At 40.2% G+C, this 18,001-nt stretch overlaps 2 protein-coding genes across 2 annotated transcripts in view; both read right to left on the bottom strand.

The window, feature by feature from the left end:
* Positions 1-10: 10 nt before the first annotated feature.
* On the bottom strand, positions 11-5,610 carry tdo2a (tryptophan 2,3-dioxygenase a). The gene is made up of 12 exons (XM_084085796.1): positions 5,553-5,610; positions 5,082-5,184; positions 4,731-4,821; positions 4,484-4,554; positions 4,092-4,219; positions 3,374-3,560; positions 2,623-2,730; positions 2,406-2,517; positions 1,911-1,968; positions 1,414-1,493; positions 444-534; positions 11-166 (listed from the first exon to the last, which is right to left on the bottom strand). The coding sequence occupies exons 1-12, from the start codon at positions 5,585-5,587 to the stop codon at positions 13-15; spliced, it is 1,218 nt and encodes a 405-aa protein (XP_083941922.1). The 5' UTR covers positions 5,588-5,610; the 3' UTR covers positions 11-12.
* A 9,085-nt stretch (positions 5,611-14,695) lies between these two features.
* Positions 14,696-18,001, bottom strand: part of LOC311034262 (teneurin-3) — a gene marked incomplete at its 5' end in the record, with an annotated part of 205,696 nt that continues 202,390 nt past the window's right edge. Inside the window, 2 exon segments of the mRNA XM_084042099.1 lie at positions 14,696-15,829; positions 17,864-17,994. Coding sequence (XP_083898225.1) covers positions 15,077-15,829; positions 17,864-17,994 — 884 coding nt within the window. The 3' untranslated portion in view covers positions 14,696-15,076.

Raw genomic sequence — 18,001 nt, forward strand, 5'->3', positions numbered from 1 at the left:
TTATGTGAAGACTCAGGAGTCGGAGTCATCACTACTACAGTATGAACTGTCAAACTCTGCCGTGTACAGGAAGGTGTGAATGTTGGGGTTCAGCTTTGGCACCCAGCTACGAGGGATCAGGAACGTAGCCAGATTAAAGAGATCCACAAACACCTTGTAGCGATCACTGGAATGGAAGAACAAAAAACTGTCAATTTATGATTAAATAATCAGCATTGCGGGGGGAAAGTAGGGAAAAGTAGCTTTTAGTTTCAGTAGAAAATAAAAAAGTAATAACATTTTGCCCATGATTCTTTTCTTAAAAGTTATTAAGTACTGTTTGGCAAATTGTCTAAAGACTGAGATGCCATGTAGACACCCTTTTCAAATGTGCTGTACAACCTAGTGTGAATTGACCATTCAACAGCTTCAACTGTGATGATGATGATGATGATGATGTTTACCTGACGGTAGACCTCAGGTAGTGGTACCCAGATGAGCCCCCTGTGCCTGCTTTGCTGCCGATCATACGATGCACCATGCACACATGATTGTCTAAAACAAGAAAAAGAAACATTACAAAACCTCTTAGAATCAGTTTTGGGGGTTGATCTTTTCCTCTACAATAGCCAGGGAATCATTCCAGGATCATTAGAATGTATTGCACATTTGCAATGTATTCTGTAGCTAAATTTATAATCCATAGCACGAAGCTGTCGCTTGCTGACAAGAACAGATCTTCAAGCTAACAACGTTGTTCATGATCAGAAGATTAGTTCTAGTTGGAAAGAGACACCATTGTGAGATGGAAAGTTTAAGAGTGTATGAAGAATTCTGTCTACAACACATCGTTTTGCTGTTATTCGCTGTTATTCATTTTACTCATATCAGGAATATCTGACCTGCTTGTATATGCATATTTCACTTTACTCATATCAGGAATATTTGAATATCTGACATGTTTTCCTTGTTGTTTCTTTCTACCTCTATTCTTTTTCCCTTTCCTGAAAACTGCAAATGGAGCTTGTACAAAAAATATTTCACCCACAAACCTGTGATATGATAATAAAGTTGAATTTGAGTTGAGTTGAAGTTTATAAAACATGTTATTGATGTACTGTCTAACAATGTGAATCTCATTTGTGTAAGTTCTCAAAATCAATAAACAACTTTATTGGAAAAATATATATAATCTCATGTTCCAGGTGAAGAAAAACATCTAGATGTGGTATAAATTGTGTGACTTGTCTGCCAGAGGGATTTATGGCGTTTGCTACGGCACTCTCCATAAATCCCCAAACACTGCTGCTGTCTGGCATAAAATGGATTGTACATACTGTATGTACATACAGTAATATGTCTTGTCCACTGGTTGGTACAGTATAAGCAGCTTGTGATGAGGATTGAGTGTGTGTGCTGACAGCAGTGACTTACATCTCCATTTAGTCATCAGGGTATCAATGTCCATGAGAGCATGAAGCAGCTGGAATGGAACCTGAAACCTGGGCTCCTCTCTGAAGGAAAACAGAAGGTGTACACTGTAAGGCTATTGCACTGTGGGAGACGGCGGAGGAAACTTAAAGGTTGCTGGTTCTAATACTCATGCCAGCTGGGAAGTTCTGGGCCAGGGAAGTGAATGAATGACATCAACAGATACAGTAGAGGTTGTGTGTGTGTGTGTGTGTGTGTGTGTGTGTGTGTGTGTGTGTGTGTGTGTGTGTGTGTGTGTGTGTGTGTGTGTGTGTGTGTGTGTGTGTGTGTGTGTGTGTGTGTGTGTGTGTGTGTGTGTGTGTGTGTGTGTGTGTGTGTGTGTCTGTGTGTGTGTGTGTGTGTGTGTGTGTGTGTGTGTGTGTGTGTGTGTGTGTGTGATGCAGGATGTTGCTGAATAAACATGCATTTTCAGTAAACGTTTTGGTTTGAACCCCTCATACCTGTAGAAATAGATCATCAGAGCTCCTTGGAGAGCCTTGTATGACAGACGCCTCTCACCTGCACACACAGGAAATAAATTGTTCACGTGAAATCACAAGCTATTACAAACTTATATTGTTCAAAAAAATACTATTGCATGGCACCAATCTTTTTTTTTACTGTAGTATATAGTGGTGTCAAAAGAAAAAAATCATCAATTGTTAAAAGGAAGTCACAGAAAAAAAGTATTTAAGACCTTGTCAGATACTTTTTTATTTTATTTTGACAGTTCACCCACATAATTGTATTTTTTAGCTTTTTCTTTGACTTTTGAGAAGCCAGAATTTTGGTGAAGCTGACAATTTTAAGCATAATAACACTGAACTAATTTTATAGTAAACCACAAATTTACTTCATTTCTCTTGGAGTAGCTGTCATTTTCCTCAAATGGAGAAGTTCTCATTTTGGAGAAACTTTCCAATTTCAGAATTTAACCTGACTCCGGATTCTCGCACCTTTACTCAGGAGATGTTCATGACGTTTTTCGTCAAAGAGCGAAGAGAAAGTCTCTTTCTGCTTGACCAGTTCATCTGTCAGCTCCTGCTTCTCTTCAGAGTCAGTAATTTTCTGTCAGAATTGACAACAGCAACAATAAATAAAACACAGTATCTGTCAGTCATTTCATTTCTCTGCACACAAACTACATATGAAGGGAAAAGAAAGTCAATTTACCTCGATTCTCTCCTTCTCTTGTTGCAAGCCATACATAATGTTGACTTCCAGTTTCTGCCAGAAGTTGAAGCCATCTTCCTCAAGGCCAGGAGTTCTCTCCAGCCACTCCTAACAACAAGAACAACAACAACAACCAGGCTTTAGTCAATCTACAAGGTAGCCTACATGGTGGTCGCTATTGTTACTGTACAATAGAGAATATAGAGTAAAATGTATTTTGGTTTGGCACCCCAGACACTGTAGCAGAACTATTATTATTAATAATAATAATAACAATAATAAACAGGCAGACATGTCACCATCTGCTTTTCAATCAAGAATATTATTCCTACAGATTGTGTTTGCATGAAACTGAAAATAGATATAATTATATTTTTCATAATTATGTATTTACAATTGCCGATATTTCAGACAAACTTGGTACAAATTAATTGTTTCTCAGCTCCCCAACATTATAACGATGTAAACAATGTATATGATGTATATAAAAGTACAGTGTGTAAGGTTATGTGTGGCTAGGTAAATTAGTTTTACATCGGAATTCCTGTACATTTGTTTGGCAAATAAGGTGTTTCTGACTTGTGTGGACAGTCTTATCCAGAGTAACTTATACAAAGCTTATATTCATCATTCACACAAACTGTTTACCAAAATAGAAAGCAGAAGTAAAACCAAAACAATGCATGTGTTTTCAGCCCTTGAGATATTTATGGTTCAGAATAAAGACTTGCATTAATGTGACCTACTGTACCTCTACGAGTTTCAGTAGAGGAGGTTCCTGCTCTGTGGCTGATAGTATCTCACTGTCATGACCTTTGAAGTTGTCTTTGTAATGACGTCTGTTGTAGGGAACTCTCAGGTTGTCTGGGACTCCGATCTTGTTTTCCAGGAGACGAAACTGAAGACTCTGGAAGCCAGAGGCAGGGGCTAGGTACTCCCTGAACACAAAATGTACGTACATTTACAATTAACAGATGCTCATGTCCAGAGTGTCAAAGTGCAAGATTGGGGTTCATGGTATGAACCCTGCCCTGGTCAACCAACAATAGGGTAAGCGGTCAAGTAGATAGAGTGCAAAGAAAAACATGCACTACAAGGTAACTAGGATACCAGGTAAAACATCAAACCTAGCATATATCTAAACAACATACTGTGGACAAGTAAACAATACAAATAGATCTAATAATGTTCATGCAGTAGCATAGGCATACAATATGTGAACACAAACACATGCACGCACGCACATGCAGTGATATACAGCATGCATATGCATGCAGGCGCATGCAAACACACAAGGACACAGGCTCGAGCACATACAAATAATGTGTGCACAGACACCTACGTGCGGTCACAGGGCGGTCAACAGAAGAGGAAGGATGCAGTCATAAAGAGGTGCCCCTTATAAAGTTTTCACAACTAAGGCTCTGCAATGAGACGGGGAGGAGGGTCAGAGGTCCTCTAGAACGCACCTGAAGTCAAAGAAGTCCAGCGCCGTCATCGTCTCCAGGACAGCAAACTGGTCCACCAGCAGCCTGAAGATCATGACGATCCTGTGGATCCGCGTGTTCACCTTCAACATGTTCCTCTCATCACGGACCTGCAATACACGCGCCACTTGTCACTCACATAGGCTACTGTACTGTACATACACACACTGAGGTTCCCAGTGTTCATTTACGCCTGAATTAACACTGTGCACGGTCCAATGTACTACTGTATACATTTAATGTTTTCACACATGACTGTGATAATGTTCATTATGTTTATTACATTTATTCATCCTGAATTCACTTCAATAAGAAATAGCCCCCAAAAACGGAAAAACAGTTTCAGTGTGTCCCTGGTAGAAAACAGAACTCACATGTCCACTGATGAAGATTTCTCGCACCGAGTCGAGTTCCCATAGAATCTGCTTGAACCACAGCTCATAAGCTGAAACAAAAGAATAAAAAATATACACCACTGTACTAACATAATAAAACTAAATAATCATTTGACTTGACCTGTGTAGCTCAGATTATATTAAATTATTACAGATCATTTAGGATTTAGCGGTGACAAAATGATGTTGAATGTTAGTGTAGTATGTGCCATGAAAGATACTGTACCTTGGTGGGTGACAATGAAGAGATGCTCATCATGGATCTTATCATTTTTCAGTTCACTCTGAAGCACCTGCGCTCTCAGGACTTTGTCAAGCTGAAAGTGTTGGTGAAGAAACACACACAACTGGATATAAATATCAACAAAATGTGCTTATCAAGTTCCCCTTAATCCATTAAGACCGGGAACGCATCTCTGTCATTTTAGATTTCTTTGGCTACTCAAAAATAGCAGATGTACAAACTTGTATATCTAATAATGGTTATAGCTAAAATATAAAATGACACAGATCGGTTCCCGGATTGAATGGCTTAAACGCAGAACATGGAGTTAAAACGGCTTGTGGTGTTTTCTACCTGAAGGTATTCGCCATAGACAATGCCCCCTTTACTGGCCTTGTTGACCCCAGCCTGGGCGGCGTCATCATCCTCGGGCTGAGGAGGTCTGTTTTTGAATAACCTGCAGTGTGGAGAGACAACCCATCAGCAGGGACAAAAACATGATTCTGTTGAGCACTTAATGCTCCAAGGCCTGTTATAAATCAATTTAGAATATCTGAATTAAAAGCTTAATCACGTTAACCCCCTCGTCTTAGTGAAACAAACTAGAGTTACAACTGCACTCTGTCACCAAATCTCTTCACCAAAAATAGCCGATCTACAAGCTCAAAACTAGCCGCAGTGCGATGCGTTTTGAGCTCGTAGATCTGCTATTTTTGGCGAATGTTCTGCCCAGAATAGGCATGTTGGGGTTCAAGTAGTTAATAAAATAGTCCTCCGTCAGCTAAGCAGACAGATTCCTCCAGAGGATGGAAGGATTCAACGTACAAGTGCTTCTTTTCAAAGTACGGACATCCACTCATGATTATCCAATAGGGTTGCAAAAAGATGTAATTCTCTGGGCTTTACTAAGTTTAACTAAACTCATCCTTTACAAAGTTCAGACTTTTAAAGGCTCACCTTATCCAATCAGACAGCGGGATGACTTGTCCATCCGGCCCGCCTCCATGTCACATGTGTTTATTCTGCGTGTTGGGTGAACCTGCTGCACTTCATGTGACAAAAAGGACGGGTCAAAGGATATTTTCCATTTTGATGTAAACATACTCCCTCTGAAAACGTGAGTTTGTTGTTTATGTGATCAAATGTCTGAAAAATAGTAGATGTCATCTCCTCAGATGAATGGTAATTCAATATTCAGACTGCTCTTCACACATCTAATTCTTCTTCTTGAGTTTAATCTTTAGATAATAATAATAATAAGATTATGTGTGGTCATTGTTAATATGCTGTTGTTTCAATCTAACTTAATTTGATATCCATTATTTTCTTCATTAAAGAGGCCTTTTTTAATACTGAATACTTGAATACTTTGAATATGTTAGTTTTCCATTGCTGGATTGTTTTACATGCTTAATCCTCAACTATAATTCAACTGAAAATACATGCTCACATGTACCTTTTGGTCATGACCATTTACCACAGTGCATTAACATCCCCCCATGTAGACATAACGTTTTCCCTGCATGTTTGTTATGCAACTGGTGACCTGAAGAATCAGCATTATGCCAAAACAGGATTTAATTCAGTTGACTGAGGCTACGAGAACCAACCTGTAAATATTTACTTAGCTAAGCTTAGTTAATAAGTACTTCCATCTTTGTATGAGCATCACTTGTGTTCAGTGCTTGCAACGTGTGTGCTTTTCCTGGAGTATGATTACTGCACATCATTGTTTGGTCTTTCAATCACCTTTTGAATTAAGGTGACTGTAGATTAGTGGTGATTATCCCAACAAGTTGTGTTTCTAACTCAGTCACTATAGACCAGTGGTGGAATGTAACTATCTGCATTTTCTCAGGGTACTTGAACTTTACCTGAGTATTTCCATTTTATGCTACTTCTACTTTGTTTCAGAGGGATATTTAGATTATTAATACACATTATAAATCAACCAGGGGTCATCAACATGTCCGTATACGGACAAATGTGTCCTTAGAAGTTTGCTGACCTCTGATCAAAGTTAGGAGCCCTTGCATGAAACTAGTTGTGAGTTGTGACACTACAATCCTTTGAATCCTGTAATGGCCTTATCCTTATCTAATCACTCATCTAATCATGTACGTACAGGTACATGATAGTTTTGACTCTCATCTTTCTTTTTCCATTGTTCCATTGGCATGCCTTACATCACAACTATGCAAGGTCTAAGACTGTCTCATCATGATAGAAGATGTCTCATCAAGATCCCCATTGGTTTGGTAAGGTAGAGCTGGTAGAACTTGATCTCCTCCTGACCTCAAGTAACACTGTCCTCTGAAAAGCCATCAATCTCTATAATAACCACATGACATGCACCTCACCTCACCGCTGCACCTAAATAGCCCTTTGCTCATGTAAAGTGCGATGGAGGCACTTTACTGATATGACCCAATTATTGAAATCCCAAATACTTTCACCATGCCACATTTAATGTCTGTCTTAGCCACCTGGCAGTCTTAAGGTTTTCTTCAGAATAGGTAACCTCTTTAACACCCGGCATCCCCATTTTGGGCATGTCATTATAGGCTATGTAAATAAAAACAATTTCTGAAATGTTTTGAAAATACCGGCTCTACAAGCTCTCACCATGTCATGTTGTAATGTGTTGCGAGCTTGCCTTGTAGAATGGCTTAAAAAGATATCATTCTATAATGTATAGCAGATTGGCATAGACACTATGGCATATTAGGAGTTCATTATGTATTTCTGGTAAAATGATTGATCACTTATTTTGTATGTCTGTGGCAAAAATAAAATATTTATGAAATTGTCCATCACAAGCTGGCATGGTGATGACCCCTGAAATCAACTAATTGTGGTGTTTGTATAGGTTAAGCTACCCAGCAGTATAAGGTCATTAACATTAGCTCCACCTGTACCAGCTGCAACATTAAACAGATGAATACATTAATGATCCATATATAAAAAATACTTTCACTTTTGCTATATGTTTTTATTTCACATCCATATTTTATCGGTTTGCTTTCTTGTTTTTATGGTTTTATCCCCCTGTTATTTATAATGTTTCACTTATTTATTTGTAGCAATTATTGTATCAAAGCTTACAGGGCTGGCCCTGGCCCTGACTGAGATTGCTTCTCTCTTTTTTTCAAATACCATAAATAAATATAAAAAGAGGCATTGTAATTATTATTATCATCATCATCATCATCATTATTCTGAACCTGCCTTTGGCCACTACTCTGACATAATCACCTGTACACGATACAAGGGAAATATTTGTTAATTCACAACAGGCTACATACTGTATAGTTTAGTTGGAAATGATGATCAGTTTACCCCCTCAAGCAACCACCAGAAAAACAACATCACAGCAACGCTGTCAATCAGCATCAAAGCCCTTTTAAGAATGCTTAACCCAGTTTCATCAGTACGACTCAGATCCTCCCACCCACCCTCAGCAGCACCCTTGTGTTTCCCACCCTGGCTCTTTGTAGCTTCAGTCCCCAAAGCCCATGCAAGTGTCCTCAGAAGATGTGAGAGACGATAACAAGCAACTATTTCTGAACTGGGACGTGAAGCAGCCGGGCTGAACGTTGCACTGTTAAAGGGAACACTTCACCTAGTTTCAACCTTATCTTCATGTAGGCTAATTGGTCCTCGCTAATGCTCATTATAAGATGGTATCACTTCTGTCTACTCATGGGTGAGCTATTAGTGGGCTGTGGCTAGTTCGGAAATTACATGCTATGGGAACTACATGGGAACTACAGATCACAAAAGATCCCCGATGATGTCATTGGTAGGCAAAGTTCTAACTATCGACATTCCATCTTATAATGAGCATTAGTGAGAACCTATATTGAGATGATATTGAAAAAACGTGAAATGCTCCTTTAAAGCTGCAGCATCAGACCCCAAAATGCTTTGTTCTCGACCCATCGAGCCCGAACCATGAACAGGACGATAGCGGACATGAGCAAGATGGATGACTTGTTTTCAGGATGGAAAAGACCTTGATGTGCCTGATTGTCCATGATTCTCACAATAACAGAAATTGATTAATGCTTAATGTATACTCAGTCGTGCGACAAAGATGAATTCAGGATTGGACACAATGGCAAATCAACATATTATTACATATTACGTCATTATCTCCAAGGTCTAAATGGCCGTCCACACCAATACATGAACTATAAAGATAACTATAAATGTTTTAGCTTTTTTTGAAAGCACTGACCCACCTAATTTACAGGGCATCACTTTCAACACATCACTCACGTGCAACATTTTCACAGAGCGTTATCGTTCATCAGTGTGGATGCTCGCATCAATCATTATCGTTAAAGTTATCTTTATAGTTATCCTTCTTGGTGCGTCTGTCACTTATTATAAGGTTATTATAAGATATTATGTAGGCCAACCAGTGTTTCAACATGACTTACTGCCACATAAAATGTTACTTTTATACTGCTTTCCTCTCGGACTGCCCTCTGTCCTTGAGCCAAATGCCTGCTGTTGGGTCCTGGGGGCCTAGGGCTGCTCGTTTCAAATGACCCCTTGACCTCCATATTTCACCAGCACGTGGCGTTCTCTCTGGATGACACAGTGCACAATAAATGTGTTAATAATATACCATGTTGGGCGACCAGATAGCCGAGTTGTACCACATACTATAGGCTCTAATGCCTGACCGTACCCGGTTCGACTGCCGGCTGGCCGGGCCATTTGCTACATGTCCCTCCTCTGATCTTCGTCCGCGTTTCCTGTCCCTCTCTTCACTGTACCTGTCTGAATAAAGCATGACAATTCAAAAAATTAAATACATTAGAAAATAAACAACAACAATAATTATGATAACACATCATGATAAACACCACACAATCTGTGACCATGAAGCACCAGTTGACTCCTGCTCTTTGTCCGCAATTCATGTCTCTCTCTTCATTGGACCTGTCTGAATAAAAATTCTGAAGATGAATAAACAAAAACATATATAACAACAATAATAACTAGAAAAAGTGCTCCTCGGAGCACAACTCTCCGCTGTTGGGAATGTTGGGAATGTTCTATCTGTATAAGTGTCCTATCCGTCCTGTCTGTATAAGTGTCCTATCCCTCCTGTCTGTATAAGTGTCCTATCCGTCCTGTCTATGTAAGTGTCCTATCCGTCCTGTCTGTGTAAGTGTCCTATCCGTCCTGTCTGTGTAAGTGTCCTATCCAGTATCCGCCATTTCTCAACCATTTCGTGATTGTTCCTGTCTTACCTCACTCTTACCAGACTTGTGTTGGGAATGTTGGGAATGTTCTAATTCTTATGTTCTAACTGTCCTATCCATCCTGTCTGTATAAGTGTCCGATCCGTCCTGTCTGTATAAGTGTCCTATCCGTCTGTATAAGTGTCCTATCCGTCTGTATAAGTGTCCTATCCGTCTTGTCTGTATAAGTGTCCTATCCGTCCTGTCTATGTAAGTGTCCTATCCCTCCTGTCTGTGTAAGTGTCCTATCCCTCCTGTCTGTATAAGTGTCCTATCCGTCCTGTCTGTATACTGTAAGTGTCCTATCCCTCCTGTCTGTATACTGTAAGTGTCCTATCCGTCCTGTCTGTGTAAGTGTCATATCCCTCCTGTCTGTGTAAGTGTTCTATCCGTCCTGTCTGTATAAGTGTCCTATCCGTCCTGTCTGTATAAGTGTCCTATCCGTCCTGTCTGTATAAGTGTCCTATCTGTCCTGTCTGTGTACTGTAAGTGTCCTATCCGTCTGTGTAAGTGTCATATCCCTCCTGTCTATATAAGTGTCCTATCTGTCCTATCTGCCAATTATGTATCAGCCATGCAGCCATTTCGTGATGGTTCCTGTCTTACCTCACTTTGACAGTGGCAAAGACACTGTCAAAGTGACGCCATGTATTTATACAGTATTTCACCGTATTGTCACGTGTCACGTGAGGCTTGACCAATCGGTGTGTCATATTTAGAAAGTGAAAACAATACTCTCCTGCGGAGAGTAATAATAATGTACCATGTTAATTATTTGTAAATAAACACCACACAATCTGTGATGACGAAGCACCAGATAAACATTCTGAAAAACAAACACAGACATCTCTAATAGGAGCTCCGATGTAGGCTATTGGTACTCTGAGGCTCTCCTCCAGCAGTACAAGAAATGACAGAAAAAAAATCAATCATCTGTGCCTGGAGTCCTTCTGTCATTTCTTGCCAGGATGGGAACATAAAAGCACATAGAAAACTTTCTAAATTGTCAATCAAAGAAGGCTGTGAAAGGAGCAGAAAGTTGCTCTGACCTCTGGTGCTCCAGCAGTTCGAGGCTCTGGGAAGAATTCCAGCACTGAAACGGAGGCTCAGCTGTTTGCTTTTAGATGAAAGCCGTGGCCTTGATGTGGCTTATTGGGTTTAGGGTCAAATGAGAATTGAATTGTGATCGTGATTGATGTTTCTCAGTGAGGAGGATTTCACAATTGGATTAGAATACAAAGCTGTGATGTATTCTAATTCTGTGATGTTTTGCGATATATACATTTTTTCTTTACTTTACTGTAGTTACATTCAGGAATCAAAACTGGGCTAAATAGTGGTCTTCTTCGCTATTGATTAGTTCAATCTTAAAATCCATTTCACTAGCCTCTAGTAGTGGGCTCCAACTCAATGGCAGTTTTCCTTTTGGAAATATATTAATCAAATTATTGAAAGATAATCCTGAAGAGGGCGACAAAGCCACTGCAAACAGATCAAAGATTAAGTCATAAAGTAAAAATCATAGCTTTAAATTCACATACAGGCAAGTACCCAGCAAGCTGTTGTGTTTAAAAGATACACTAATACTCGTGATAAAATGGTACAATTTTTTTTTGGTACAATCAGTCTGTGTCTCAGAGGAGGGCTGTAGACAGTTCAGAAACCCGTCTACCAGTGACATCATCGATGGGGAATCCAAGCTAATAGAAACTGCAGGCTTTGTATTCCTGGAAAGTTGCAATGCAATAATAGATCCCATTGTTCTCGCCTTAATAAAAATCGGAATAAAAAAATTGTAATCTTTTTGGGGAAAAAAATCCTGCCTAATGATGATGTCACTGGTAGACGGGTTTCTGGACTGTCCACAGCCCTCCTATGAGACACAGACCAAGTAGAAAAAAATGGTATCATTTTATCATGAGCATTAGTGAGGACCTATTATATGAAGATAGGTTGAAAAGTGGCGAAGTCGTCCTTTAATGGCATACACCTAAAACTCTATCAACAACATGCAAAGTAGGCCTAAACCTGGGCCCTGCAATGCAAAGGTCAATTAGCATAATAGGTCCCAAATACAGTCACAGATTGCTTGCCAAATTAGTTGATTGCAGAACTATATATATCTTTGAACACGTTTTAATTCCAAATATCCACCTTTGTGCTGCTGCACTGCAATGAATGCCACTCAGTTGAATTAAAGAACTTTGGGGTATTGTTGCTCTGATGCCGTTATTGCATGATGTCTTTGATGTCATTGCAAAGTCGTGCCATCTCTTTTGCCTTTGAAGTAGGTCTAGTTGCTCTGCGCTGGTCTCTGCTGTGAAGCTGCTTTGAACAAGCCTGCTGCGATCACACTGGTCACACTTCTGGAAAGTAGACTACTGACACACGTGTCTCTAACATTTGTTCACCTATTCCGTTTGATGTCTCCTTATATCAGTGGAACAATGTCTGACCATGCCCAGCTCTGTTGGACTTCTGCTGTTTTATTTTGTGATATACATGTAACTGGTGTGACAGCATTTCAATAGCTGTTAAGGCTCAATACTTTGTGAACTGATGCTCTGAACCACTTGGGGGCATTGGAGAGCAAGAATGTGACAAGATTTAGGCCTTTCATTGTGGGAGAGTGTTTCCCCCTCACTTTTTGTGGTTTCAAATGATCCCTATAGGGACACATCAAAACATTTTGGATTTGCACGAATTCATTTTGATTTCAGACAAACTCATAATAATTAATATTTCATAATAATAACACACAGGGAATAACAACGGGAAACGAAGATTTCACAATAGCAGTGCCCTGCTGGTCTCCTCTGTAATCACACTGTAATTTAATAATTGTTTTTATAATATACAAGTTAGTAAAATTGTGCAGGCTGGGCACACGCGGCACACACAGACACACAAAACAGAACCACCAAACGCATCCACACCTCATGGTTGCCAAAGTTTGCCATGGAACACTAAATTAGCATCACATCAAAGGATTGTTCGCAGTGATGTGTGTCCTTGTCAGCAGATAAACTGTTCCCTGCTTTGATCAGCTGTTAGCCTCAGTGCAATCACAGCTCATTAATTACATGTAATTAAAAGTGCAGTTAGACACTGTTCACACAGAAGCGTAGAACCCAGAAATCATCGGATTATGACGCTGAATATTGTAGGGAGCTGCTGTAAATTTAGGTTACAATAGTGATACTCACATTTTGCTAAAGTCAGAATTCACCCAACTTCAAACAGCTGACTTCAAAGGACTGCAGGATTTCTTCTCTCCTTCTTTGTAGTTGAAATTAGCTTTTTTTGTTTTCCTTTTTTTTCTTGGTCATGTTATATTTTTGTCGTAATCCCTACTTCGCCCTACGATGAGTAGTTAAAATAGCCGATCTACAAGCTCGCAACGCATTGTGAGCTTGTAGATATGCGATTTTTGCAATTTTTAACATTAGAGCATTTTTTTTTCTTCATTTTTTTCCTTTCCAAAATGTAAAAAAAAATGTTCTTAAATGTTCTCTCCTAACAAATCAGTTTTTTGATGCAACATCTTTTGAGCTCATAGATCGGCTATTTTTACTATTAAGAAATTGGGCAGAAGTGATTAATTCATAATGTGTTTTTGTACGTTTGAGTCCCGGGAAGACATCACATTTCTCTTTTTATTCTTGAGCTGAAAAACACCACCTAAAAAACATCATCTGGGGAAAGAAAAGAAAGAAAAACAAAAGCTGTTGTTTCTTCACTGAAAACAAATGACAAGACATCGTCCTTTTTTCAAAATGTAAATAAAAATGCAACAAACATTTTCATCTATGAGTGCATTGAACATTCAAACAGAAGCTATGGAAATACCTACAGTATTAAGAATATGGATGGAGTCTTTATCTGGATACATGGAAACCTTGTTTATGTGAAATGGGTTCATAAAATATTTGTGTTGATGAAATATGCATTGGACAGGAAGCCAGGTCATAAGGCACCATGCCCAATAAACATTAAATCTAGTGGAAACAATATTTCACTGCTTGTTATAGATACACCTTGTATTCACCAGTCACTACATGTACAGATTTCTGCTAATTAGATCTATACCGCCAATGCAGCTCTGTGAAGGAGCCCCAAATAATAATACAAATTTAAAAAAGCTGTAATGTAACACACCGCATGTTTCAAAAATGAAAAATATAATAATTCTAAATTGGTTCGATTTTATTTGTAATGTATAAACACAACATAAATTACTGTTAATATGAGCAGTACGGACAATTATTCAATTTCAGTTTAAAAAAAAACATAAAACTCTTGCATAATTTACAAAACATGGTGTCCCTGCACAATCCAAGACACGGCTGTGCCTTTTGTTTTGTCAACCTACTGCCGGCTATTGTCCTTTGATCCGAGATGGATATTGGGTCTTTAAACATGGGATTTATTACAACATTGAATTTTTTTAATATATATTTTAAAAGTAGAACTAGAATAGAATAAGACATTTTGTTGTTTTACAGTGCTGATTTCTGGTTTACATAGTGGTCGTTTGGTGAGAATATCTCTAAAATTAGAGGTCTTTGATTAAAAAACAAAAAAACAAGAAGCGCACACAGCTAGCTCTGCGAGCCTTGTTATATCATTGTTCCAGAGAAGTGCAGATATGCATATTGTAAACATTTCCTGTCCTCTTTAAATACTCTCTGTGGACAAAACTTCCCCAAATCAAAAGAGAGCAAAAAACAACCACTTAAAATAGTTCACCCCTAAACACACAAGCATTCCTCTGATTCACTTCACGGAGTCCACACTCAGTCCAAAAGGTTTTGTGCTACAGAGGAGCTGACCTGTAATTGCCATGTTAAGGCTTGTGTGTACTTACTCTGTAGTCCCAGGGTCACAATGCACAGCATTGCTTTTGACCTTGATTTTTTTCATCATCTTTGTAACAAAAACACATCGACAGCTCTGTGTACATAACAACCTCTAACCTCAGAGGTCTGCTGTTCATTCAGCCCATCAGTGTTCCTCCACCCAAGAAGTCTCTTTGGCAAAAAAAGAAAAAGAAAAGAAAAGAAAAAAGGAAAAAAGCGCAACTCTGTTTTGTTACCTTTTGCCAATTTCGTTTTGCCGCAGGAAATGAATGTTATTGGCACTGTCAGCCAGCTCAGGGTACTGCTCAATGGAGAGCACAAAATACCCATCATACCCCAGGACTTTCCCACTGCTGAGGAGCTGCCTTTTCTCCCCCTCTGTCCACGGTCGAATCCCTTCTTCGCCGTCTCGTACCCTCTGCTGCTCCCTGGACCAGGCACTCGCTAGCGCCCTCTGCCGGGCGAGTTCCACCACGCGGGCCTTCTCCTCGTCCACGGTGGAGCCGTAGCGCACATGCAGCGCCAAGGCGCCTCTCCGGATTTCCACATCGGCGAAGCGCCGCGTCCGTCCGTCCATGACGGTGGTGGACTGGGACACGCTGACGTTAACACCGTTCTCCAGGGTCTTGTGACCGCTGGTCAGGTGCAGAGCAGCCAGATCGCCGTCCGGGAGCCCCGGCTTGACGAAGTAGTGCGTGTCATGGCCCTCGATGGTGAAATGCAGGTCCTCCAAGTAGAAGGCGTTGTTAAGGACGGTGGCCACCTTGACGCAATCCTCGCTAGCCACGTTGAGCGCATGCGTGTGGACACCACCCTTATAGATGGCAAACATGACCGCTCGGCCGATGGGGGAAGTTGCCGCGGAGAACCAGAGCCAAGGTTTCTCTCCCCGACGACCTCGGCTCAAATGGACCTCTGGCAGACGCTCGAATGACAGGAGAGAGCGTGCTTGTCTGCTGACTTCCTGTTGGACCCCAGAGATGGACTGTAGGAGGGAGTGCAGTGAAACGTTAACGCCTGAACATGACACTACCTGACTCTCCAGGCCATTTATGAGCACAGATCTGCTCTGCTTCAAATGGTGTCTCATCTCCCTCCGAGATAATGGTGTTTTCAAGCTTAGTTTTGCAGACAAAAGTAGATAAATCCCCTGTGATGATTTTAGTGTTTTTTTTTTGTGTGTTGTGGAAATTCTATCTATTAACTAATGTGAGCTTGCTAGGCCCATTAAACAATCCCACAAGGTTAAATCTGAATATAATTAATCAAACTTTTTCTGTATTGTAAACTTCCAGAGACGACAAACCAACTGAGCGTCAGCAGAGTTCTACCAAAACTGTCTTCTTACAGTTTTTTTTTGTTGGCGTTAATTGACCTTACCTTTATTGTAACACATGGAACTCTGTGCCAGTGTCAGGCTATACACACCTTTTTTTGCATTTTCTTTTACTGTACCAATGGGACATTTTAAAACTTGTTTTCCTGTAAAATAACCCAAATGGAGAAAGATAGTACACACTTTGTCCATTGTGTCTTTCACCAGTAACTGGAAATTCAGAGACAAACTAGATAAATGTGGGCCAGCATTGTATGCATTTATTGCACACAAAATGTTGATTTGTGGGAGTGTCTACAAAAAGTGTTTAGTAGAAAATTATATATGAAGGACATTGTAGTCAGGCATTGACTGTGTGTAGTTTTGTGTGTTAAGAGTTATTGGTCTAAATGTAGCCTCGATCTCCAGGCTTTTATTTTCCTTCACGTGTTGCTGAAAAATAAGAGCCTGGACCAGCCTCTTGACGTTCCTGGTATAGGAAGTGGGTGATTTCCCCAACCAACCAGAGTGCAGTGGGCGTCGCTCCAAATGTTGTGACGTCAGGGCTCTCAATGCTGCACATTGGGGAGGAGGGGGCGCGGGGCGGGGGCTGACGGACAGATCGGTGAACCAATGGGATCCCACTAAATCTTTCTCCAGAGATTTTGAACCCGCCCCTCTAGACCAGATATCAGACACGCTAGAGCAGCCTAGTCTTAATATAACAAGCCACTTCAGGCTTGTTTTAGTGTGTCAGGCCCAATTTGGGTGGCGGTTCTTGGCCAATCAGGATGGAATATGAAAAATCGGACAGATCCGTCTTAATCACATGACTATAGAGATAATTTGTACCGACTTGCGTGATATTTGGACAAAATCTGTAGGAGTAATATAAAAAAAAAGTGTTTTGCAAAAGTCGGGTCACCAGTCGGTAGAATGAAGGAAGCATACATCTCGTCTTCAACCCCAGCATGTGAGTGTGCTTGCGCACATGCGTGCATTCACGCACGTATGTGTTCATAGTAGATCGGGTGGTGTTTGCTACATATCCCTTATCATTTAAGTTGGCCGTCGTCGGTATGATGAGGTTGAAATAATGAATTAATAATTGCTGTGCAGCCGAATATTATTGACTATTTGACACTTCCAAAGTGAACAAGTGACATAACCTGATGCATGTCAGTGACACTTTGTATCTGCCAGAGCATTTAGTTCGTAAAATAGCAGGTAAAGCGAGCAGTTTCCACACTGCAACAGGAGTCGGACACTGCGGTTATGATTGTGCCACCTACAGTTGGAAAGTAACTAAAGTAATATGTAACTTAAAGTAATATTATGACTTTTTTCCAGTAACTAGTAAAGTAACTAATTACTTTTGGCAGGGAGTAATAAGTAAAGTAACCATATTACTTTTTAAACAAGTAATATGTAATAGTAATATATTACTATGTTTTAGTAACTTTTCCAACACTGCCTACAGGGCAGCGCTCTGTGGACTCGTCTATACAGTGGCCGTGACGAGTATCGAGTATAAAACAATTTTGTCCTTACTGAACTTTGTTAGGTTCAGAAAGCCCTGCCCAAGCTGAAAAAAAGTTCAGCTTAATTTGTAGTATGCTGCAGGCAATTTTAGCTTTGTCCTCTACTATTCTGTCACATTTAAATTCAACATTCGACACAAATCAAAATATTCAGAAGACCAACCGGCAGATCATCCCAGAGCTGGCTCTTCCCCAGTTCGTACGATGGCATGCTCAGGTCAAACTTTGGCACCGGGAAGCCAGGGATGGTGTTGTGAAGATGAAAGCCAAAGGTTACCAGCCAGCTGTTTACATCTGGGGG

The sequence above is a fragment of the Gymnoscopelus microlampas genome (assembly GCF_963454915.1).
Source record: "Gymnoscopelus microlampas genome assembly, chromosome: 18".
In the NCBI taxonomy this organism is placed as follows: Eukaryota; Metazoa; Chordata; class Actinopteri; order Myctophiformes; family Myctophidae; genus Gymnoscopelus; species Gymnoscopelus microlampas.

Bases quoted from the DNA above. Each gene is read 5' to 3' on its own strand.
- tdo2a (XM_084085796.1), bottom strand. From the start codon at position 5,587: ATGAGTGGATGTCCGTACTTTGAAAAGAAGCACTT. The intron at 4,555-4,730 runs GTACAGTATCTT...CTTTTGTTTCAG, and splicing joins CTTCATTGTCACCCACCAAG to CTTATGAGCTGTGGTTCAAG. The intron at 167-443 runs GTAAACATCATC...CTTCCATTCCAG, and splicing joins TACCTGAGGTCTACCGTCAG to TGATCGCTACAAGGTGTTTG.